This window comes from Asterias rubens, chromosome 16 (genome assembly GCF_902459465.1).
Source record: "Asterias rubens chromosome 16, eAstRub1.3, whole genome shotgun sequence".
Taxonomy (NCBI): Eukaryota; Metazoa; Echinodermata; class Asteroidea; order Forcipulatida; family Asteriidae; genus Asterias; species Asterias rubens.
In genome coordinates, this window is record NC_047077.1 from 5,488,454 (window position 1) to 5,514,463 (window position 26,010).

A 26,010-nucleotide genomic window follows, 5' to 3' on the forward strand; every position below is an offset into this window, starting at 1 on the left:
TAAGATATGATTTATCAATATCCTTATTGAGATTTGATTATAAATATCCTTATTCATGTGAACTGTTCAATTGGGTTTACCACCCGTAGGGGTCCCCCTGGTCAAAATTATTTTTGGCCTCGATGCCTTTTTTTATTTTCACTGTTTTGGCCTTGGTGCCCTTTCTACTGGCCTTGGTGCCCTTCAAAATTTGGCCTGCTCCAAGGCCAAAGTGGCCTGCCCTAAAAAAAAATTTAATTCCAGGCCTGCCAAGTATTTTGGTTTTTAAAATTTACTTTCAATGAACTTGGCCAGCAAGTGCAGTTTGTAATTTGTTTCCCTAAAAGAAAATGCCTTTACTTTATATTGTGTATGAAAAAGCCACTAGCGCCATACAGCAGCTCAGGGCTGTATACTCCCCAGCGAGCTGAGAAAGGTTAAGGAAAAGTTATCGACCAAATGACCAGCCATCGATTTCACCAAACTCTTCCTAACTTAGGATTTATCTTAGAACTTAGGACGAGTTCAGTTCTGTATCCGAAGACATTATGACGCATTGAACCGATCCGAGTTACTCGTCCTAACTAGAGATAAGATTAAACCTAGCGTTTCATGAAATCGCCTGCAGAGCACTGCAATGTAAAGTGCATTGATAATGCTTTTGTTAAATGCATTATATAAGAACTGGTTATAATTACTTTTATTACACTTTACCTTAAGTAAACCTTTCCGCCTTTACCCACTGAGATATCTTTAACACCAGTCACCATCCCTTCCAGTACCAAGGTGAGATCATGCACCTCCAAGTGTTCTGGCATATCGAGCTCACCCCTCTCATAAAGTTGAATGTTCCATGCCAGCCTTGGGTTGTTTGCGGGAAGATCCATTTTCAGTACCTATATGGGGGTGGGATGGGAAATTTTCTGCATATCACTTATTATTTATTCAAGCAGCGGGGCCCAATTTTATAGAGCTGCTTAAGCAGAGAATATTGCTTAACAATTTTTGCTAAGCAGAAATGAGCGAGACACCAGTCACAATTTGTAGTTGTGACATAGTAGTTTGCCTGGTATATGTTCTTATCTTCTTTTATAATCTTATTCTGGTCATAAAAATTGTGTTATGCTTAGCTACTTGAAATCCGGCCCAGATGGATCCCATGTCTGCTCCTGATTTTTCTTGACACAATAAATTTTTAGAGGGCAATTTGGAAACAAACCAACTGATCCTGCAAGAGAAACAAAAACCTTGAACACAAGAGACATTTTCCTACCGATATCATTGAATGTACATGAAATTACAACAAACTTCCATTAAGATCAATGACCCAAGTAATGACAATGTAAACACACTCCCTCAGGATGTATACTCTCCGAGTTGTTGTGGCCAAACTCAAAAGTGTTTAAATGGAGCTTTCCCATAAACGCTAAAAAACACCAACCTGAAGTGGTCCAACATGGAAGTATCCAGAGTTGTCACCGCTGTTGCTCTCAACAACCACACTCTGGGTGTCGCTCGCCGTTGCCTTAAACAACGCCAGGTGGGAACCACCGTTGATGCTGACCTCCTCGAGGTCATACTCTGAGGCGTCGCCGGGTGGGAGGAGCCACGTCCTGCAGCTGTCCCGCCCACGGTGAACTCCGATCAAACCCGGGTAGTTAATCTGAAGCTCTTTTGGGCCACCGATGAAGGAGTTGTCGACGTGGAGTCTGTTTTCATTCAACAAGAGGTCTTGGTTGATGATTGTTCCCGCCCCGCCCGACTCATCGATGCCACGCCCGCCTTGGGCGGAGAGCTTACCGGTGAATGTTGTGTTGTGGTATTGAAGAGTGATGCGACCACCCCCTCCTCCACCACCTTCACTAGTTGAGTAACAACATGGGACCAAGCCCCCCATGGCAGATATTTGACCTTTTTGGAAAACACAAAACAAGTACGACGTAAGACTCTTTCAAAATAGTAATGATAATAACTCTCACTATCATTGCTCAATACTCTCACTAATATGTTAGTCCATTTGTGTTTTTGTTTGTCTGTGGGCATGCCTACCACAAGTTTTGGCTTTTCTGGTTATGCCCCCATTTCCAATTTTCCTCAATACTGTTCTTCGTTATTGTTATTTTGATCATCTGTTAAATGAAATGAAAATGAAACTAGTTCTTTTATACTGTAGTGCATTTTACAATAACTAATTAATGCGCTTTAAGTCAGGTTGGCTCAGTGGCTTCTGTCCATGCCTTTCACCTCTGTGGACCCCAGTCCGAGCCCGGACCAAAGCCTTGCATGTGGATTTGGTTTTCAGTCCCTACCTGGCTGCGTGGGTTTTCCCTATAGAGGTTTCCTCCCGCGCACGCCTAAAACTGAAATTCCTTCATTGTCTTCTTTAAAAAAAAAATTTTAAAAAGAAGTTAACTGGACCAAATCTCTTGGTACAGATTATCAAAGAATTATGTGCGGAACTTGAACTGAGCCCCTAAAGATAGAAGGCAAAGGAAAGATACCACTATGCCAACCAGCTCAGCCATAAAAGCATGGTACATGTTTATTACTTACCCTGACCACGGAGCTGTTGTGTCTTGATAAATACAGCACCCCCGCTGCCACCTCCACTGTACCCTTGGCTAGCCGCTGTCCCGTCAGATTTCACCAGGCCATCAACCTCTACCACAGGGGCACTCATCAGGATCAATCCTCCTCCTTTGCCCGCGGTGTTTGGGCTAGAGGGTGATTTGTTCCCGCTGCCACCGGCGCTGCCAAAGGTCATGGGTGCAAAGGGTGACCCCCTGGGTGGACCGACAATGATTTGGCCGTTTCCTTGACCCCCACTTCCTCCATGGCCACCACCAGACGCACCTGTTCAAATTCGAACACAGTTTTGATGCGTAATTAGTAAAAAGTATTCATAAAACAAACAAAAAAGGGTGACTTCATGGTTATAAAAGAATATTTAAAAGCCCCTCTTACAAATGTTTTCAATGCATAATAAAAGGCTTTGGCCTAAAGTCCTTTAATATTTGACTGAGATATTACCTCTTTCTCAAAAACTTTTACTTCAGAGGGAGCTGTTTTATAAAACTGTCAACAGCTATTACTTGCAAGTAAGTTTATAAAACTGAGGGTCATTGGAAAACAAAAAAAACTGTCATCAAAGATGTCACCTTTAACACTGTCAACGCCTCCATGTTCAATGTCAGGGCTTCTGCCTGATGAATCAATCACACCAGCAGTGTCTATCTCTATCTCCACTGCAGCAGTTACATCTAGATAGTTGGTCTGTAGGCAAAATGTAAAGGTGTATACATCAGGCCCAATAGGAGACTTTCCAACACTAGGTGGCAGCAGACATACCGGGTAAATTTCCATTGTTTACGTAGTTCTGAACATGCGCATAATTCTGAGAACAATGGATTTACCCGGTAAGTCTGCTGCCCTCTATCGTCCCAGAAAGTCTCCCATTCACCCGACATCATCAGCAGAATAATCTTAGATGCCCAATTTTGGTGGTCTATGTCACTGTGCGTTATTCAGTAAAGTGCGCATTTAATTTCGTTGCTCTGCTACCCGTGACCAAAAAAATCAGCGCTTGCCTCGAGCAAATTTCATGTTGCAGTGAATTTTGGATGGTGTGCTTGCCTTCTCCACGTTACTAGGCATTCGATGCTAACACAGCTAGCGCAGAAATTTGGCTTGCAAGCGGAGAACGGCATGTGGAAAGTGGTGAACGAAAGCACAGAATTCGGTGGTAAGCAGAACTATGAAATTGGGACCCGATTTCACTCATACATGCATCCAAAATTTGTTTAAAATGCTATTTTTCTATCAGTTAACAAGTCACACAAACCTGTTATTCATTATGCAAAATAGGCCTCTGATGCTTACTTAGTACCAAAATGTCTCAGTCTATAGTCTTACCTGAATAAGGCCACCTGGGTGGACCCTCAATGATTCGGTGAGTGTCAACTTCAGTGATGGATTAAGCGTGTCAAATGAAGGGTTGTAGTTCAATCCACTTGAGTAGAAGGAGGACAACTGACCACTGGCGAGGACTTGGAGCGAGTCTAAGACGAAACACTTGTCAGGTTCACCAGAAAACTTTCCCTGTTAGGACAATTCAGTAGATCCTTCAGTCAATCATTCAATGGATCAGTGGGAGAGTTTGAAAAAAAACATTCTTACATGTGGACCTTGGAACTAGAGAGATCATCAACATTGCAAGGACTTGAAACACTATGTGGAATTATACACACACTGACAAAACAAAGGAATGTCATTATACAATTTGTGCACGCTGTGACGGGTTCCATGGCATTTTGTACACTCGAGAGGGAAATGGCACCCGAGGCGAAGCCATGGGTGCCATTTCCCCTCGAGAGTGTACAAAACCCATGGACCCCAGTCACAGCGTGCAACAATTGTTTTGTTATACCTTTGTATAATAATGTTATTCCTCTTCTCGAAGTTCTGTTGTCATCTTCAAACATTATTACCACGAACTATTCATGGTTTAATAAGCAGACGAACAAGAAACAATTCCCTCGAACCCGCGGTTGTTTCGTACACAGCGCTGGAAATCGACCAACACTGGGAACGAGCGAGGTGATGTCCCCGGTGTACATCACTTTTCATGTTACCCGGCCCGTCGAGCCATGTAACATGCATTTTTGTTGCGCGTCACATGATTGGTTCTCGACCAATCAAACTTCACATTTTGTTACCGAGGTATAACAATAATGTATGTAACACAAAGCTGGGCGCTTACAGAGGTACCCTTGTGGGGTCTTTTATGCAATGGAACAAAGGACCCCAAAAATACATGTACTTCCTGCGTATGCAAAATCAATACGAACATTGACGTCACATTTTCGCAACGAATAATTCGCAGCAGTTGAGCTGTGTTTAACTTTTGTGAAACATTTGCTGCAAAATCAAAGTTGTGAATTCGCTTTGTCGAATTCGCTTCGCATTTGCAGGAAGTATGAACTGGCTTTACCAGGAGACACTCATTGGAGTTGAACAAATAAAAGTTGATCGAAGTGGGATATGAACCAATGATCTCTGCCGGCACTCTACCAACTGAGCTATCTAGCCCTTTATTGGGATCTCCCTATTCATATGGCAGCAGTTGCATAACTTCTGAATGGCATCGCAAAGCAAAGATAGTGACAAAATAGGAAGACCGCCCACATACATGTAGGGCTAGATATAGCTCAGTTGGTAGAGCCCCCATCATGTTAAACCAGCGGTCATTGGTTCAGAACCTGCTCTAGTCATTTTTTTCTTGGTGAATACCCCAAAATCAAATTAACCAACTAAAGCTTACATGATCTCCTATAGACACATGTATCCCTTGTCCGATGATGAGGTGTTTTACTCCATCCAGTGAGCCTTCAATATAGACAGGGTTAACTGGTGAACCCTCAAGCCTGGTATCTGGGGGAGGGGGGGGACACACAAAAGCAGATATAAATATTGTAAGCGCTATGCTATGTCACGCGATGAACTATTTTGTCTAATTGCTAAGCAGTTCTTAAAGGCAGCAGACACTGTTTGACAACTGTCAAAAACCAGTATTCTCACTTGGTGTATGCCAGCATATGCATAAAATAACAAACCTGTGAAAATTTGGGCTCAGTTGGTAATTGAAGTTATAAGGGAATAATTTCTTTTTTCATAACTTGTTGTCTCAAAACTCACTCCTTATGCAGGGATCATTCAATCACACTTGCTGGATCTTCTCTCTGTGCACAAGTCCAAAGTTGCTCTGGAAACTCACCTTTTCAAAGTGTATTTCTTTAGTTCATAGTTTTGTTGCTTTCCACTGTTAATAATTGTAAATTTTCCCTTTTTGTTGTTTTGCTTCTTTACACTGGATATATTTGAACATGTTTTTTTGTTTACCAAGCTCTGCGATTTAGCATCTTTTAGATTGATTTGGCGCATTACAAATGCCTATCATTATTATCATATTATTATTTATTATAAAATTTCTCTTTGGGGCTTCTGTCTTACCTTCTGGGAGACTCAGGAAGGTGTTCTCATACACCCTGAACCCCGCCGGAAACGGTGACGCAGAATCTCTGATTGTGATTGGATAGTTCCCATCGGTGTGGAAGACTCCCGATTGGTCTCCGTCCAAATAACCGATTTTGACACTGACTGGTTCGTCCAACGAGCTCTCAAACGCAAGGTGCGCTTTTTCTGTCAGGGACACTCTCTCAAACGTGTATTCGGTGACTTCATGGTGGGAGTCAGTGACCACGTAAGCGCGTGAACTGTCGTCTTGGCGTGAGGTAAGATATGTGCGTGACGGCCCGCGTTTGTCGTTGCTGACGATTAGTGTGCGTAAGGTTTCGTTGGGAGTGATATTGGACAGGTAGACTGTTCCCGGGCCGCCAACCTCGGAATGGCTGCGGCCGCCGAAAGCCTCCATGCGGCCTGAGAACCGATTGGCGTCGTAGGTGTGAATAGCGATACGCCCGCCTGCACCACCTCCCCCAATCTCCTGTAGTAGGAGAACAAAAAGAAAGATGCAGTTTCAAAATATAAATTACTCGAGGAGGATCAAGAATTTTACAGGGGATCTATCCAAAATTGGGTCATGTGTGACAAAAGCAGAGACTCGGTTTTCTTCTAGTTTCAAGGTGAGTTTCAACATTGGAGATAGAGAATTTTCACAAAGTCTTAAAATATGGACAGTGTAAAGCCCTTTTCACACTAGTCTGTCCACCGGGGATATTAGGGAATAACAGCCAGCCCTTTCACAATTGGATCGTTTAACCCCTGACCTACCACAGCAAATAGGCATACTGCTCGGGAGTAGGGGTAAGCAGTAAAACCCTAGGGTACTCTTGAAAACGTGCTACCGGAACCCTATGAAATAGCGACCTAGGTGGGGACAGTGTGAAAGTGCGCCTAGGTAACCATGGGGTAAAATAACTAATGGGGCCTCCCAAGGGGTGTACTCCAAGGGGATAAGAGATACATTGTGAAAGGGGCTTTAGATCAAATGCTGACTGGTGAAGTTACAATTTAACTGGTCCTACTGGCTAGTCACAAAAAACATTTAAAAGGTAACCGAGTTCTTCGTGCATACCCTGGTGCCAGTGGTGGTCTCTGTGTCGCAGTACCGTCCTGTATTGTCATGGCCAAAGAATGGTCTCCTGTTCTCAAAGTCATGGCAATCGGACACACAGTTGTAGGCCTGCCAGAACTGGTGGTTGGTGCACTGTCGACAGCGCTTTTCCGAGTCGCAGTTGTTGCAATCGGGCACGCAGGTCGCGTCACCTCCATTGGCCAACAATCTGCCCCTCCCTACAAAAAAAAACAACAAACATGTTAAGGGAAATTGCATCTTTGCTGAAGTGCTCACACAAATCTGAGCCTGGCGCTTCATGAGAGATGGGGAGTAAGTGAAGTTGTTTCAGAATGGAATCAAATAGCAGTAAATGAATTTTCAACACTGAACTTACCGCTCATGCTGCTACTTGTTATCCAGATGCTGCCTCCACTTGCACCACCAGTCCTCAGTACATTGGCATGCTCACCGCTTGCAACTATGTCTCCGTCAATCAGTGTGTGATTTCTTGCTTCAAGACGTACCACTCCACCTCCAGAGCAGGAGTTCTGGAACAGATTTTAACCTCCATTTAATATTTGGCGACACAAAAACTATAGGGTTCATGAGGAACGCCATTCTGAAGAAAACAAATTTTTTATTCCACAAAATGGCTGGCCGTGTTAGATCACAAAGTGAAAAGAAAAACCTTCTGAGTTCTGTAGAAAGGGCACTCTGTTCGGGAAGTGTTTCAAAAGCACTTTGCACTAATGCATTACTTTTGCTTAAAATACCCACTTATCAGACAAACAAGCCACACCACCTACGCAATCACTGCGTCATCGACGCGCCAAACTGCATTAATAGTGTAGTTACAGTTGCAGGTAAACATACAATGGGAGACTTTCTGGGACGATAGAGGGCAGCAGACTTACCGGGTAAATCCATTGTTCTCAGAATTATGCGCATGTTCAGAACTACGTAAACAATGGAAATTTACCCGGTATGTCTGCTGCCGCCTAGCGTTGGAAAGTCTCCTATTACGAAGTATGCACGCATTTTTTTAGCATGAGTGTAGAATGCTACTGTTGAACTACGTGTGATATATTATTTAGGTCTTAACCTCGTTGTTGGCGTTGAAATAATTTGACCACCTGGAACTTTTATTTTCGAGAGTTTCTTTTTTACTCTGTTAGTTTTGTAAGATATTCATGTAACTATAAAAACAACACTATAATTTCTATTACATTGATGCGAACCCGCTGCTAAAAAATAGGATTCAAAATGCCTCTAGGTACCGTTCAATTTCGTTGGTCTAGTTGGTAAGACACTCTAGAACTGTAAAGACCCGAATATCATGACTGTGATTTTTTTCACAAAAAATAAATCCTAATTCTTTAACAGTATTCCATGATGACGAAAACAAATGGAAAATTATTTTACTCACCCCACTGTATCCTCCATCACTTCCCCCACTCCCAAACTCTTCAGGTCCCAAGACGTTCCCATACGCTTTCTCAGCTGAGGAAACATACGCACCCATCCCACCTCTGCCACCATGAGATGCGCCTGAACCACCATTGGCATGATGAATACCGGGGCTTGGGCCTTGTCCAGGAGAGAAACCCCTACCACTCGCATCAAGGGTTGCCTCGTGATCGATGGTCACACTGTTTGCTGTGGAGAAAAGAAATAGTAATTAAAGTACGTGAACAGTCCCTTAAACAGGCCATTGATTTGTGAGTATTGAGGAGATCTTTAAAGGCACAGAGGCGATTTCACAAAGAGCTAAAATTGATTGCAACTGCAAATCAGTCGTAGTTGCTTAGTAAAGTGTGATGTCACAATACAAATCACTATGGTGACACTGAAAATTTTTCTTACGATGGATTTTATTGCTTTGTGAAATCGAGCCCTGGACACTATTGGTAATTGTCAAAGACCAGTATTCTCATTTGGTGTATACCAACATAAGCATAAAATAACAAATCTGTAAAACAATTTTACTTAAATTTGGTCATTGGAGTTGCAAGAGATTAACGAAAGAAAAAACACACTTGCTGCACAAATTTGTGTGCTTTCATCAGATTAAAAAGGTTTCAGCTATAGGCCTAAAGTATTTTAATATTTGCGTAAGAACTTACCTCTTTCTCACAAACTACATTACTTCAGAGGGAACCGTTTCAGACAATGTTTTATACTATCAGCAGCTCTCCATTGCTCATTACCAAGTAATTTTTTGTCAAGCCAAAATACAAGTCACAAAACACAAGTCAGTAAAAATCTAAAATTAAAAAATACTGGCAATGGTTCCCACCTCTAATATCAACCTTGTTTGCAGTCATCAGAGCCCCTGCTGTCATTTTAAAATCCCCCTCCAGATTAATTCGGAGTTCCTGGTCCAACTCAGCCTCCCCAGTGTATTCCATAACACCACCACTAAGCACGCTGAGGCTATGTAAGGAAGCCTCACTTTGGGTGGCAGAGTTGATTCTTCCAGGGGGGTGGTAAGTGACTCGAGCATTGAGACCAATCTCTAAATCATCTACTCCAATCAAGTCACCCGCATGAAGCAGGAGACTCACTGATTGGAGGAAAGTGTCCTCTGGAAGGGCAGCAGTTCCATTCTGTAGACAAATTATTGTGTTCATTAAATCCGCAACAGGGGAAGAGGATACAATTTTATAAACCCTGTAAGCACAAAAACTTGCTAAGCACAGAAAAGTATTGCTTACTTCTTAATAATAATTTTAAAAGAATTTTATAAATAATTTTAAAAGAAGTTTTCACAGAGTGAAAAGTAAAAGATTTCCATCTAAATAAATCGTTTCAGTACCCACTGCTAAACAAACAATAGGATTCTAACTGCCTCTATCTAGAGACACTGCTCTAAAAATGCAAAGGTTGTGGGTTTGAATCCCACCCGAGTAATATGCCTGTGATTTTGTTTTCTTTTCACAGAGCTCAGGAAAGTACTGAGTAAACATCGGTGTATATGGGTTAAACCAAAACTAATATAAAATATTTACCTCATACAAGACCAGGCTAAACGGCAAATTCCTCGTAGCGTTGGCGGCGATGAAAAGTTCGTCGGTCTCCCCTACATGGACCGTCGCTGTGAAGTCACCAGTTGTCTGCGCCACACGCAGAGTGCGTGTGGTATTGTCTAAGGCCGGATAGCCCTCTATGCCGACTGCTTGTAGTTCCATGTGGGCGTACTGACCAATGTCCAGCAGATCGATGTCATGATCTGGGTCGTACAATGGAGGCAGGGTAACGGAAGTTCGACGAGTCTATAAAAATTTAAAAAGTTTTTAGATATTTGTTTTTGTATTATTTGGGAAACATTAAAATGTTAACATAATTTTCTTAAATTTGGTAAGACAAAAGTAACTCCTGTGCTAGCAGAGTGTTTCGTTGGCTTGCCTTCCCAGTTGGTACCTCCTCAGGTGTTGCCTCCCCCCTCTGGTGCCCGCTGATGTTACCTCCCTACCCTTGCCTACCTAGTTGTCTAGTTGTTGCCCGCCTGTTGTTGCCTCCGCTTATGCTGCCTCCTCATTGTTGCCTCTCCAGCTGGTACCTTTTTAGGTGTTGCCCCCCCCCCCCATTCCTCCCAACTTGTGCCTCCCTTTTTGATGCCTCATTTATCTTCCTTAGAGCACTGTTAACTATACTGATGTTGTGTGGCCATCTTCTTTACAAGAACTGTATCATGTAGAGCACCATCCACCATACAATTTCCCACTGAGCATAATAGGTGACCGTATTTACCAGCACAGGTCCTCTCTGCCGTCAATGGTTATTTTGCTATACTTAGAAACTACCTTGGAGGTTATTAGATAACTATTGCCCCGGTGTTTGCTTGACATCCATAAGTAGCTGAGCTTCATTATAGGACAGACTAAGACTTTTCTCTTACAACTTGCTGAGTTCCATGACAAACCAAACATAAAACGCAAGTACATTGGCAAATTTTCTGATACACTCCACTCTGCACATGCGGTTGCTATTAAAACCGCATTGAAACAAGCTGTGGTGTTTAGGAAGCATCGCAAGTAAGTGGTCTTTTTACAGTGGTATTTGCATTTGAGTGGAGAAAACCAATTAAACGCATGTTTAACCACTTGACCTTTGACCAAGTTATTTGGAAAGGGTCAACCGAGTATACCAAAATTTGTTTTTTAGATTCCCAGGGTCAGGTTTCTATTCACATCTAACACAAACCTTGTCCTTAAAATGAGTAGTTTTAGAGATAATTGACTTTAAAGATTGCTAATTACCACCTAATTTAAATATGCAAATTAGGTCATTTCTGGCTTGAAACTCTTGTCCGATTTTAGATATGTCATCTATAACCACCCAATAAACAATAATCAATTGGTATATTAGCGAAAGTTTGAGATTTATTAACAATTTTGTGAGTTTGGGTTTTTGGTCAAAAATCCAAAAAAATCTGTGATGCCGGCATGGGTCGATTTTTCAGATTTGGGGTGAAAAATTTTTCGTTGATTTTATGCTTTCAAATGATACAGAAGATACTACTGAAGACATTTTATCAGTGCAGACTTGGTATATTAGCGAAAGTTTGAGATTTATTAACAATTTTGTGAGTTTGGGTTTTTGGTCAAAAATCCAAAAAAATCTGTGATGCCGGCATGGGTCGATTTTTCAGATTTGGGGTGAAAAATTTTTCGTTGATTTTATGCTTTCAAATGATACAGAAGATACTACTGAAGACATTTTATCAGTGCAGACTTGGTATATTAGCGAAAGTTTGAGATTTATTAACAATTTTGTGAGTTTGGGTTTTTGGTCAAAAATCCAAAAAAATCTGTGATGCCGGCATGGGTCGATTTTTCAGATTGGGGTGAAAAATTTTTCGTTGATTTTATGCTTTCAAATGATACAGAAGATACTACTGAAGACATTTTATCAGTGCGGACTTGGTATATTAGCGAAAGTTTGAGATTTATTAACAATTTTGTGAGTTTGGGTTTTTGGTCAAAAATCCCAAAAAATCTGTGATGCCGGCATGGGTCGATTTTTCAGATTTGGGGTGAAAAATTTTTCGTTGATTTTATGCTTTCAAATGATACAGAAGATACTACTGAAGACATTTTATCAGTGCAGACTTGGTATATTAGCGAAAGTTTGAGATTTATTAACAATTTTGTGAGTTTGGGTTTTTAGTCAAAAATCCCAAAAAATCTGTGATGCCGGCATGGGTCGATTTTTCAGATTTGGGGTGAAAAATTTTTCGTTGATTTTATGCTTTCAAATGATACATAAGATACTACTGAAGACATTTTATCAGTGCGGACTTGGTATATTAGCGAAAGTTTGAGATTTATTAACAATTTTGTGAGTTTGGGTTTTTGGTCAAAAATCCCAAAAAATCTGTGATGCCGGCATGGGTCGATTTTTCAGATTTGGGGTGAAAAATTTTTCGTTGATTTTATGCTTTCAAATGATACAGAAGATACTACTGAAGACATTTTATCAGTGCGGACTTGGTATATTAGCGAAAGTTTGAGATTTATTAACAATTTTGTGAGTTTGGGTTTTTGGTCAAAAATCCCAAAAAATCTGTGATGCCGGCATGGGTCGATTTTTCAGATTTGGGGTGAAAAATTTTTCGTTGATTTTATGCTTTCAAATGATACAGAAGATACTACTGAAGACATTTTATCAGTGCAGACTTGGTATATTAGCGAAAGTTTGAGATTTATTAACAATTTTGTGAGTTTGGGTTTTTGGTCAAAAATCCCAAAAAATCTGTGATGCCGGCATGGGTCGATTTTTCAGATTTGGGGTGAAACAATTTTTCGTTGATTTTATGCTTTCAAATGATACATAAGATACTACTGAAGACATTTTATCAGTGCGGACTTGGTATATTAGCGAAAGTTTGAGATTTATTAACAATTTTGTGAGTTTGGGTTTTTGGTCAAAAATCCAAAAAATCTGTGATGCCGGCATGGGTCGATTTTTCAGACCTGGGGTGAAAATTTTTCGTTGATTTTATGCTTTCAAATGATACAGAAGATACTACTGAAGACATTTTATCAGTGCGGACTTGGTATATTAGCGAAAGTTTGAGATTTATTAACAATTTTGTGAGTTTGGGTTTTTAGTCAAAAATCCCAAAAAATCTGTGATGCCGGCATGGGTCGATTTTTCAGATTTGGGGTGAAAAATTTTTCGTTGATTTTATGCTTTCAAATGATACATAAGATACTACTGAAGACATTTTATCAGTGCAGACTTGGTATATTAGCGAAAGTTTGAGATTTATTAACAATTTTGTGAGTTTGGGTTTTTGGTCAAAAATCCCAAAAAATCTGTGATGCCGGCATGGGTCGATTTTTCAGATTTGGGGTGAAGAATTTTTCGTTGATTTTATGCTTTCAAATGATACATAAGATACTACTGAAGACATTTTATCAGTGCGGACTTGGTATATTAGCGAAAGTTTGAGATTTATTAACAATTTTGTGAGTTTGGGTTTTTGGTCAAAAATCCAAAAAAATCTGTGATGCCGGCATGGGTCGATTTTTCAGACCTGGGGTGAAAATTTTTTCGTTGATTTTATGCTTTCAAATGATACAGAAGATACTACTGAAGACATTTTATCAGTGCGGACTTGGTATATTAGCGAAAGTTTGAGATTTATTAACAATTTTGTGAGTTTGGGTTTTTAGTCAAAAATCCCAAAAAATCTGTGATGCCGGCATGGGTCGATTTTTCAGATTTGGGGTGAAAAATTTTTCGTTGATTTTATGCTTTCAAATGATACATAAGATACTACTGAAGACATTTTATCAGTGCAGACTTGGTATATTAGCGAAAGTTTGAGATTTATTAACAATTTTGTGAGTTTGGGTTTTTGGTCAAAAATCCCAAAAAATCTGTGATGCCGGCATGGGTCGATTTTTCAGATTTGGGGTGAAAAATTTTTCGTTGATTTTATGCTTTCAAATGATACAGAAGATACTACTGAAGACATTTTATCAGTGCGGACTTGGTATATTAGCGAAAGTTTGAGATTTATTAACAATTTTGTGAGTTTGGGTTTTTAGTCAAAAATCCCAAAAATTCTGTGATGCCGGCATGGGTCGATTTTTCAGATTTGGGGTGAAAAATTTTTCGTTGATTTTATGCTTTCAAATGATACATAAGATACTACTGAAGACATTTTATCAGTGCGGACTTGGTATATTAGCGAAAGTTTGAGATTTATTAACAATTTTGTGAGTTTGGGTTTTTGGTCAAAAATCCAAAAAAATCTGTGATGCCGGCATGGGTCGATTTTTCAGACCTGGGGTGAAAAATTTTTCGTTGATTTTATGCTTTCAAATGATACATAAGATACTACTGAAGACATTTTATCAGTGCGGACTTGGTATATTAGCGAAAGTTTGAGATTTATTAACAATTTTGTGAGTTTGGGTTTTTGGTCAAAAATCCAAAAAAATCTGTGATGCCGGCATGGGTCGATTTTTCAGATTTGGGGTGAAGAATTTTTCGTTGATTTTATGCTTTCAAATGATACATAAGATACTACTGAAGACATTTTATCAGTGCGGACTTGGTATATTAGCGAAAGTTTGAGATTTATTAACAATTTTGTGAGTTTGGGTTTTTGGTCAAAAATCCAAAAAATCTGTGATGCCGGCATGGGTCGATTTTTCAGACCTGGGGTGAAAATTTTTCGTTGATTTTATGCTTTCAAATGATACATAAGATACTACTGAAGACATTTTATCAGTGCGGACTTGGTATATTAGCGAAAGTTTGAGATTTATTAACAATTTTGTGAGTTTGGGTTTTTGGTCAAAAATCCAAAAAAATCTGTGATGCCGGCATGGGTCGATTTTTCAGACCTGGGGTGAAAATTTTTTCGTTGATTTTATGCTTTCAAATGATACAGAAGATACTACTGAAGACATTTTATCAGTGCGGACTTGGTATATTAGCGAAAGTTTGAGATTTATTAACAATTTTGTGAGTTTGGGTTTTTGGTCAAAAATCCAAAAAATTCTGTGATGCCGGCATGGGTCGATTTTTCAGATTTGGGGTGAAAAATTTTTCGTTGATTTTATGCTTTCAAATGATACATAAGATACTACTGAAGACATTTTATCAGTGCAGACTTGGTATATTAGCGAAAGTTTGAGATTTATTAACAATTTTGTGAGTTTGGGTTTTTGGTCAAAAATCCAAAAAATCTGTGATGCCGGCATGGGTCGATTTTTCAGATTTGGGGTGAAAATTTTTCGTTGATTTTATGCTTTCAAATGATACATAAGATACTACTGAAGACATTTTATCAGTGCGGACTTGGTATATTAGCGAAAGTTTGAGATTTATTAACAATTTTGTGAGTTTGGGTTTTTGGTCAAAAATCCCAAAAAATCTGTGATGCCGGCATGGGTCGATTTTTCAGACCTGGGGTGAAAATTTTTCGTTGATTTTATGCTTTCAAATGATACATAAGATACTACTGAAGACATTTTATCAGTGCGGACTTGGTATATTAGCGAAAGTTTGAGATTTATTAACAATTTTGTGAGTTTGGGTTTTTGGTCAAAAATCCAAAAAAATCTGTGATGCCGGCATGGGTCGATTTTTCAGACCTGGGGTGAAAATTTTTCGTTGATTTTATGCTTTCAAATGATACATAAGATACTACTGAAGACATTTTATCAGTGCGGACTTGGTATATTAGCGAAAGTTTGAGATTTATTAACAATTTTGTGAGTTTGGGTTTTTGGTCAAAAATCCCAAAAAATCTGTGATGCCGGCATGGGTCGATTTTTCAGATTCGGGGTGAAAAATTTTTCGTTGATTTTATGCTTTCAAATGATACATAAGATACTACTGAAGACATTTTATCAGTGCAGACTTGGTATATTAGCGAAAGTTTGAGATTTATTAACAATTTTGTGAGTTTGGGTTTTTGGTCAAAAATCCAAAAAATTCTGTGATGCCGGCATGGGTCGATTTTTCAGATTTGGGGTGAAAATTTTTCGTTGATTTTATGCTTTCAAATGATACATAAGATACTACTGAAGACATTTTATCAGTGCGGACTTGGTATATTAGCGAAAGTTTGAGATTTATTAACAATTTTGTGAGTTTGGGTTTTTGGTCAAAAATCCAAAAAATCTGTGATGCCGGCATGGGTCGATTTTTCAGACTTGGGGTGAAAATTTTTCGTTGATTTTATGCTTTCAAATGATACATAAGATACTACTGAAGACATTTTATCAGTGCGGACTTGGTATATTAGCGAAAGTTTGAGATTTATTAACAATTTTGTGAGTTTGGGTTTTTGGTCAAAAATCCAAAAAAACCCGGCATGGGTAGATTTTTCAGATTTGGGGTGAAAAATTTTTCGTTGATTTTATGCTTTCAAATGATACATAAGATACTACTGAAGACATTTTATCAGTGCGGACTTGGTATATTAGCGAAAGTTTGAGATTTATTAACAATTTTGTGAGTTTGGGTTTTTGGTCAAAAATCCAAAAAATCTGTGATGCCGGCATGGGTCGATTTTTCAGACCTGGGGTGAAAAATTTTTCGTTGATTTTATGCTTTCAAATGATACATAAGATACTACTGAAGACATTTTATCAGTGCGGACTTGGTATATTAGCGAAAGTTTGAGATTTATTAACAATTTTGTGAGTTTGGGTTTTTGGTCAAAAATCCAAAAAAATCTGTGATGCCGGCATGGGTCGATTTTTCAGATTTGGGTGAAAATTTTTCGTTGATTTTATGCTTTCAAATGATACATAAGATACTACTGAAGACATTTTATCAGTGCGGACTTGGTATATTAGCGAAAGTTTGAGATTTATTAACAATTTTGTGAGTTTGGGTTTTTGGTCAAAAATCCAAAAAATCTGTGATGCCGGCATGGGTCGATTTTTCAGATTTGGGGTGAAAAATTTTTCGTTGATTTTATGCTTTCAAATGATACATAAGATACTACTGAAGACATTTTATCAGTGCGGACTTGGTATATTAGCGAAAGTTTGAGATTTATTAACAATTTTGTGAGTTTGGGTTTTTGGTCAAAAATCCAAAAAATCTGTGATGCCGGCATGGGTCGATTTTTCAGATTTGGGGTGAAAATTTTTCGTTGATTTTATGCTTTCAAATGATACAAAAGATACTACTGAAGACATTTTATCAGTGCGGACTTGGTATATTAGCGAAAGTTTGAGATTTATTAAGAATTTTGTGAGTTTGGGTTTTTGGTCAACAATCCAAAAAAAATCTGTGATGCCGGCATGGGTTGTTTTTTCAGATTTGGGGTGAAAATTTTTCGTTGATTTTATGCTTTCAAATGATACATAAGATACTACTGAAGACATTTTATCAGTGCAGACTTGGTATATTAGCGAAAGTTTGAGATTTATTAACAATTTTGTGAGTTTGGGTTTTTGGTCAAAAATCCAAAAAACTCTGTGATGCCGGCATGGGTCGATTTTTCAGACCTGGGGTGAAAATTTTTTCGTTGATTTTATGCTTTCAAATGATACATAAGATACTACTGAAGACATTTTATCAGTGCAGACTTGGTATATTAGCGAAAGTTTGAGATTTATTAACAATTTTGTGAGTTTGGGTTTTTGGTCAAAAATCCCAAAAAATCTGTGATGCCGGCATGGGTCGATTTTTCAGATCTGGGGTGAAAATTTTTCGTTGATTTTATGCTTTCAAATGATACATAAGATACTACTGAAGACATTTTATCAGTGCGGACTTGGTATATTAGCGAAAGTTTGAGATTTATTAACAATTTTGTGAGTTTGGGTTTTTGGTCAAAAATCCAAAAAAATCTGTGATGCCGGCATGGGTCGATTTTTCAGACCTGGGGTGAAAATTTTTCGTTGATTTTATGCTTTCAAATGATACATAAGATACTACTGAAGACATTTTATCAGTGCAGACTTGGTATATTAGCGAAAGTTTGAGACTTATAAACAATTTTGTGAGTTTGGGTTTTTGGTCAAAAATCCAAAAAATCTGTGATGCCGGCATGGGTCGATTTTTCAGACCTGGGGTGAAAAATTTTTCGTTGATTTTATGCTTTCAAATGATACATAAGATACTACTGAAGACATTTTATCAGTGCGGACTTGGTATATTAGCGAAAGTTTGAGATTTATTAACAATTTTGTGAGTTTGGGTTTTTGGTCAAAAATCCAAAAAAATCTGTGATGCCGGCATGGGTCGATTTTTCAGATTTGGGGTGAAAAATTTTTCGTTGATTTTATGCTTTCAAATGATACATAAGATACTACTGAAGACATTTTATCAGTGCGGACTTGGTATATTAGCGAAAGTTTGAGATTTATTAACAATTTTGTGAGTTTGGGTTTTTGGTCAAAAATCCCAAAAAATCTGTGATGCCGGCATGGGTCGATTTTTCAGACCTGGGGTGAAAAATTTTTCGTTGATTTTATGCTTTCAAATGATACATAAGATACTACTGAAGACATTTTATCAGTGCAGACTTGGTATATTAGCGAAAGTTTGAGATTTATTAACAATTTTGTGAGTTTGGGTTTTTGGTCAAAAATCCCAAAAAATCTGTGATGCCGGCATGGGTCGATTTTTCAGATTTGGGGTGAAAATTTTTCGTTGATTTTATGCTTTCAAATGATACATAAGATACTACTGAAGACATTTTATCAGTGCGGACTTGGTATATTAGCGAAAGTTTGAGATTTATTAACAATTTTGTGAGTTTGGGTTTTTGGTCAAAAATCCAAAAAATTCTGTGATGCCGGCATGGGTCGATTTTTCAGACCTGGGGTGAAAAATTTTTCGTTGATTTTATGCTTTCAAATGATACATAAGATACTACTGAAGACATTTTATCAGTGCGGACTTGGTATATTAGCGAAAGTTTGAGATTTATTAACAATTTTGTGAGTTTGGGTTTTTAGTCAAAAATCCAAAAAATCTGTGATGCCGGCATGGGTCGATTTTTCAGACCTGGGGTGAAAAATTTTTCGTTGATTTTATGCTTTCAAATGATACATAAGATACTACTGAAGACATTTTATCAGTGCGGACTTGGTATATTAGCGAAAGTTTGAGATTTATTAACAATTTTGTGAGTTTGGGTTTTTGGTCAAAAATCCAAAAAATCTGTGATGCCGGCATGGGTCGATTTTTCAGATTCTGGGGTGAAAATTTTTCGTTGATTTTATGCTTTCAAATGATACATAAGATACTACTGAAGACATTTTATCAGTGCGGACTTGGTATATTAGCGAAAGTTTGAGATTTATTAACAATTTTGTGAGTTTGGGTTTTTGGTCAAAAATCCAAAAAATCTGTGATGCCGGCATGGGTCGATTTTTCAGATCTGGGGTGAAAAATTTTTCGTTGATTTTATGCTTTCAAATGATACATAAGATACTACTGAAGACATTTTATCAGTGCGGACTTGGTATATTAGCGAAAGTTTGAGATTTATTAACAATTTTGTGAGTTTGGGTTTTTGGTCAAAAATCCAAAAAATCTGTGATGCCGGCATGGGTCGATTTTTCAGACTTGGGGTGAAAATTTTTCGTTGATTTTATGCTTTCAAATGATACATAAGATACTACTGAAGACATTTTATCAGTGCGGACTTGGTATATTAGCGAAAGTTTGAGATTTATTAACAATTTTGTGAGTTTGGGTTTTTGGTCAAAAATCCCAAAAAATCTGTGATGCCGGCATGGGTCGATTTTTCAGACCTGGGGTGAAAAATTTTTCGTTGATTTTATGCTTTCAAATGATACATAAGATACTACTGAAGACATTTTATCAGTGCAGACTTGGTATATTAGCGAAAGTTTGAGATTTATTAACAATTTTGTGAGTTTGGGTTTTTGGTCAAAAATCCAAAAAAATCTGTGATGCCGGCATGGGTCGATTTTTCAGACCTGGGGTGAAAATTTTTTCGTTGATTTTATGCTTTCAAATGATACATAAGATACTACTGAAGACATTTTATCAGTGCGGACTTGGTATATTAGCGAAAGTTTGAGATTTATTAACAATTTTGTGAGTTTGGGTTTTTGGTCAAAAATCCAAAAAATCTGTGATGCCGGCATGGGTCGATTTTTCAGATTTGGGGTGAAAAATTTTTCGTTGATTTTATGCTTTCAAATGATACATAAGATACTACTGAAGACATTTTATCAGTGCGGACTTGGTATATTAGCGAAAGTTTGAGATTTATTAACAATTTTGTGAGTTTGGGTTTTTGGTCAAAAATCCAAAAAAATCTGTGATGCCGGCATGGGTCGATTTTTCAGACCTGGGGTGAAAAATTTTTCGTTGATTTTATGCTTTCAAATGATACATAAGATACTACTGAAGACATTTTATCAGTGCAGACTTGGTATATTAGCGAAAGTTTGAGATTTATTAACAATTTTGTGAGTTTGGGTTTTTGGTCAAAAATCCCAAAAAATCTGTGATGCCGGCATGGGTCGATTTTTCAGATTCGGGTGAAAATTTTTCGTTGATTTTATGCTTTCAAATGATACATAAGATACTACTGAAGACATTTTATCAGTGCGGACTTGGTATATTAGCGAAAGTTTGAGATTTATTAACAATTTTGTGAGTTTGGGTTTTTGGTCAAAAATCCAAAAAAATCTGTGATGCCGGCATGGGTCGATTTTTCAGATTCGGGGTGAAACATTTTTCGTTGATTTTATGCTTTCAAATGATACATAAGATACTACTGAAGACATTTTATCAGTGCGGACTTGGTATATTAGCGAAAGTTTGAGATTTATTAACATTTTTGTGAGTTTGGGTTTTTGGTCAAAAATCCAAAAAATCTGTGATGCCGGCATGGGTCGATTTTTCAGACCTGGGGTGAAAAATTTTTCGTTGATTTTATGCTTTCAAATGATACATAAGATACTACTGAAGACATTTTATCAGTGCGGACTTGGTATATTAGCGAAAGTTTGAGATTTATTAACAATTTTGTGAGTTTGGGTTTTTGGTCAAAAATCCAAAAAAATCTGTGATGCCGGCATGGGTCGATTTTTCAGATTGGGGTGAAAATTTTTCGTTGATTTTATGCTTTCAAATGATACATAAGATACTACTGAAGACATTTTATCAGTGCAGACTTGGTATATTAGCGAAAGTTTGAGATTTATTAACAATTTTGTGAGTTTGGGTTTTTGGTCAAAAATCCAAAAAATCTGTGATGCCGGCATGGGTCGATTTTTCAGATTTGGGGTGAAAATTTTTCGTTGATTTTATGCTTTCAAATGATACATAAGATACTACTGAAGACATTTTATCAGTGCGGACTTGGTATATTAGCGAAAGTTTGAGATTTATTAACAATTTTGTGAGTTTGGGTTTTTGGTCAAAAATCCCAAAAAATCTGTGATGCCGGCATGGGTCGATTTTTCAGATTTGGGGTGAAAAATTTTTCGTTGATTTTATGCTTTCAAATGATACAGAAGATACTACTGAAGACATTTTATCAGTGCGGACTTGGTATATTAGCGAAAGTTTGAGATTTATTAAGAATTTTGAGACTTTGAGTTTTTGGTCAAAAATCTCCCAAAAATTTATATTACTGGAACATAAAAGTGATAAATGCATTGTATGCATAACAATACGGGGAAACATGAAAGGGTGGGATAAGAGAGCATGCAAGCTGCATCAGGATGCAACAAACAATGGATAGTGCTGGGCGAATAGTGAAATTTTGATATTTGGATACCGCTGGCCAACTATCAGAAATTAACTGGATATTCAAATATTTTTTTCGTCGCTAGAGGGCGCTATTAAAAACAAAAAAATTTAATATTAAAAAAAAAATTTTGCTGCTAGAGGGCGCTGTTCGTTTGTGAATGAGATCTTATGGGCGGATTGATATTAGTTTTAGACAGTGTCACTCGGTTCATTCATAAAAATAACCGGATCTAATTTAAAGATGGCAATTTGCTTTTTCTTTTGATCGTGATTGACTCTACGTGAAGGAAAACTTTCGTAAACTTTGAACAAATTACGTCAGAAATGTCATTCTTTTAACTCTTCACGGAGGTGAGCATAGTTAAATACTTAATTTATGCTGTTTTATGCTGTCTTAATAGAAGTTTCATAAGGATTCAGACAAAACATTCCTATCAGTTGTCGCCCGACGTCCGCGGATATTCGGATATTAAAAGAATATACCTGTGAATGTTGAGTATTGAAGCGGTTGTAGACCTTCAGCCTCTTGTGTCCATCATCTCCAGTCTGCTTCAGATAGATGGTTCCAGAGGCGCCATGCTCATTGACCCCTGACCCTCCTCTAGCCTCAAATTCACCATCGAATCTGTTCTCATCGACGTAGACTGAGAGACGGCCTCCCCCTCCGCCTCCGGCATTGTTCCCATTTCCTCCATTTACCTACAAAAAAACAATACAAAAAATCAAATCAAATAGTGGTAAGACATCTGCTCGAGCATTTCAAAGGCAATGGGTTGGAATCCCAACCCCAATTGATTTGCATGTAGGTTTCTTTGTCACAGAATTCGGGAAGGTACTGAGTATACAATGCTTCACAGGAACACTATTGGTAATTACTCAAAATAATATTTAGCATAAAAATTTACTTTGTAACTAGCAATGGAGAGCTGTAGTATAAAACATTGGAGAAATAACTCCCTCTGTTCGAAGTAACATATTTTTTAAAGGGGTAATTTCTCACTCAAACAATCAAAGACTTCAGGCCTTATGAGGCCTTTTATTATGCAACTTAAAGCACACAAAGTTGTGCAACAAGGGTTTTTTCTTTTATTTTCTTCTTGCAGTTTCGGTGACCAATTGAGCATAAATTTTCACAGATTTGTTATTTTATGCATATCCAGAAATTACCTCTTTTCGAGGGAGCTGTTTTCACAATGTTTGATACTTCCAACAGCTCTCCATTGCTTGTTACAAGAAAGTTGTTATGTCAACAATTATTTTGAGTTATTACAAATAGTGTTCAGTACTTTTAAGCAGTGCCATGAAACTGGGCCAAGGGTCAATAAAACAAACCTGAAATTCTCCAGAACCATCAATCTCATTCGCAGAGATAAGAATACTCCCTCCGCTTCCGCCACCACTCAAAGCCGCATTCCCATCTTCACCGTTTGCCCGAACAGTGCCCTCAACCCTCAGCCACTGGCTAACATTCATCCACAAAATTCCACCTCCGGCACCACCCGAAAGCCCCCCTCCACTCCCAAATTCAGCCGGGGTGGTGAAGGAGCCATAACTGGGAGGGGACCGTTGACTGGATGAGGTGCAGCCCCCTTCACCTCCGTGTGTTGCACCGGTGCCGATGTTCGGGTACGGATAACTTGGACCTTGGTAGAAAAAACCCGCACCTGGGCCTTCTGAAAGATAAGAGGGAAAATTCTCAATCCAATTTGATCTTTATTGCTATGAAATTTGTTGACTACATAATGGGACTACTACTTTGGCATAGTGGATCAAGGGGACTTCTCGTAATTAAGTTCACTGCTGCCGAGCGAGCTCTTCATTGGTCTCAAAGTTTGGACTAGCCTGCTCTCAGGAGATGAGGAGTAAAAACAAAATATAACAAGTTTGTCAAATATACTTACCACTTCCAGCAAACCCCTCCCCATTCAAGCTGATAAACCCTTTGGAATCCACAATCACCACGTCAGCAACGATGTTGAGATTGGTGGATATCAACTCCCCACCGCCGTACACCTGAACAAAGGTGCCCTCGATGGTGCGCCGCTCCCGGCCATTCTTGACCACCATCGTGCCGTGATTGCGAATGTTGATGGCATTGAAGTTAAGGGTCTCCGTCGATTCCCCGTCGATGTTGATCATTTCATGCATGAGCAGAGTACCTATGAAGTTGAATGAATATTATTAAGGATCTACATTGGCTACCAATACGGGCTAGAATTGATTTTAAAGTTTTGGTTCTGACTTATCAATGTATCCATGGTATTGCCCCTGTTTATCTTCAAAGCTTGGTTCAGGAGTACAAAACAACCAGGAATCTGCGATCTTCAAATAAATCCCTTCTGACCCCCCCAGTTATCAAAACCAAGTCGTACGGTTCCCGCTCTTTCCAATATGCAGCAGTTCAGTTATGGAACAGTCTTCCAGGGGTTGTTAAACAGGCTGAGACATCAGAACAATTCAAAACCCGGTTGAAAACATATCTGTTTACTTTGTACAATAATTGTTGATTTCCTTTTACAGCACATAGGGACCTCACGGTGATATGCGCTATATAAGAATGGTTTTATTATTATTATTATTATTATTATTATTATTATTATTATTATTATTATTTTTATTATTATTATTATGCAAGACAATTTTGTTGTATTCAAATATTTTTGAAATATTTTCTGACTCAGTTGGTTGAGCGCCTGCAATTTAATCCGGAAAATAGAATTAGCTGTTGCAATTAGTTTACCAACCACAAGGACCGAGGGTACAAATGCAAAAAATAGTGAGTAGTGACTTTAAAGCCATTGGACCCTTTCGGTAAACAGTGTTATCCAAGGCCCACACTTTGTGTACCATAACTTCTATATAAAATAACAAACCTGTGAAAATTTAGGCTCAAGCGGTCATCGGAGTCGAGAGAAAACAACGGAAAAACCCACCCTTGTTTCCGCGCGTTTCGCCGTGTCATGACACGTGTTTCAAATAAATCCGTAATTCTCGTGAACGAGAATTTATATTGTTTTGCTGTTTTCTCAAAAAGTAAAGCATTTCATGGAATAATATTTCAAGAGAAGTCTTTCACCATTGCCTTCTGTAAACCCTGTAAGTTATTTGTAAATCTGTGAACTTTTTTTTTTTTTCTAAACCGAAAGGGTCCAATGGCTTTAATGAAAATGAGCAAAAATTACTTGTGACTTGACATGAGCAAAGATGACTCAAAACATTGCTGGTTGACCTCAGAACACGGATGACAGGTCGAACCTCATTTCAATCGGGCGTTTCAAATCCTGGACTTCTGACTGTTGACTATGCGAATCGAAATCCTTGAATAGCATATTTTGTCAGATACTGTGCGCTTGACAAGTGCTGTTTATTATTGTTAATATTACTTCAACTTAACTTGACTTGAGAAAAAATAACTTGGGTATAACAATGATCACTCTAGTAAATTTTTCTTTATTCAACCCAAAATTATTTCCAGTTTCTATGGTCTCTTCACGACATGAATCAGCTCAACTCACCTCCATCTGCGACAGTAACATTCTCCGCATTTTCCAGAACGCCCTCAACGTTAACCCTCACACCAGCAACCTTAAGCTCACCATGGAGTGTTGCCGACCCTCCACGATACACATCCACATCCATGGGAAAATGCGCACGAGACGCGTAAAAGGTCTGGTTGAAACCAATCAGCATCTTGCCCGTGCGATCCCCTGATATCGACCCGATTCTAACACTGAGTGAGTCGTGGTGTTGTTCGGGGTCCAAGTACGCTATCTGAGCGCCGCCGTAGATGTGTAGCTCGTCCAGAATAATGTCTTCGGTGAAATTGTGGCTGGGCTCATTTCGCACGACGTCAATCTGAGCACGCTCAGTAGGCATCAACCAGAGGATAGTGGACACACTTGCATAGTCTGCGAAACCGTCTGTGATGTTACGACCCTTGTCGCGGGGTGATCGCCCCCGATTGTTGATGTAGAGTGTACGATTAGTGAGAGGCTCGGTGACGTTGGAATCATGGGTGATGCGCGCCTCGTCACTGGTTGCATCTAGAAGCACGGTACCATTTAGTGGTTGGAGTTTGTGTAAGTAGATTGTCCCAGGACCACCTGGTTCAAAGTTGCTGCTCCCTCCAACAGCTTCAAAATCACCTGCAAATTTTCAATAACCAAAATTAATTTGGCTCTTAAAGAGACCATTCATTTCCATAGAATCATCACAAAATGTCGATTTTTAAC

The 26,010-nt window shown here is 38.6% G+C and overlaps 1 protein-coding gene across 1 annotated transcript in view; it reads right to left on the minus strand.

Annotated features, from left to right (window-relative positions):
- The window catches only part of LOC117301054, a 126,853-nt gene that overhangs the window by 87,210 nt on the left and 13,633 nt on the right, over positions 1-26,010 (minus strand). Inside the window, exons 15-30 of the mRNA XM_033784936.1 lie at positions 25,294-25,923; positions 23,680-23,937; positions 23,111-23,451; positions 22,262-22,477; positions 10,063-10,326; positions 9,351-9,660; positions 8,481-8,710; positions 7,449-7,602; positions 7,073-7,290; positions 5,989-6,481; positions 5,300-5,409; positions 3,892-4,077; positions 3,138-3,252; positions 2,533-2,832; positions 1,421-1,890; positions 694-875 (exon numbers count right to left, since the gene is read on the minus strand). Coding sequence (XP_033640827.1) covers positions 694-875; positions 1,421-1,890; positions 2,533-2,832; positions 3,138-3,252; positions 3,892-4,077; positions 5,300-5,409; positions 5,989-6,481; positions 7,073-7,290; positions 7,449-7,602; positions 8,481-8,710; positions 9,351-9,660; positions 10,063-10,326; positions 22,262-22,477; positions 23,111-23,451; positions 23,680-23,937; positions 25,294-25,923 — 4,477 coding nt within the window. The remainder of the gene's footprint in view (positions 1-693; positions 876-1,420; positions 1,891-2,532; positions 2,833-3,137; positions 3,253-3,891; positions 4,078-5,299; positions 5,410-5,988; positions 6,482-7,072; positions 7,291-7,448; positions 7,603-8,480; positions 8,711-9,350; positions 9,661-10,062; positions 10,327-22,261; positions 22,478-23,110; positions 23,452-23,679; positions 23,938-25,293; positions 25,924-26,010) is intronic.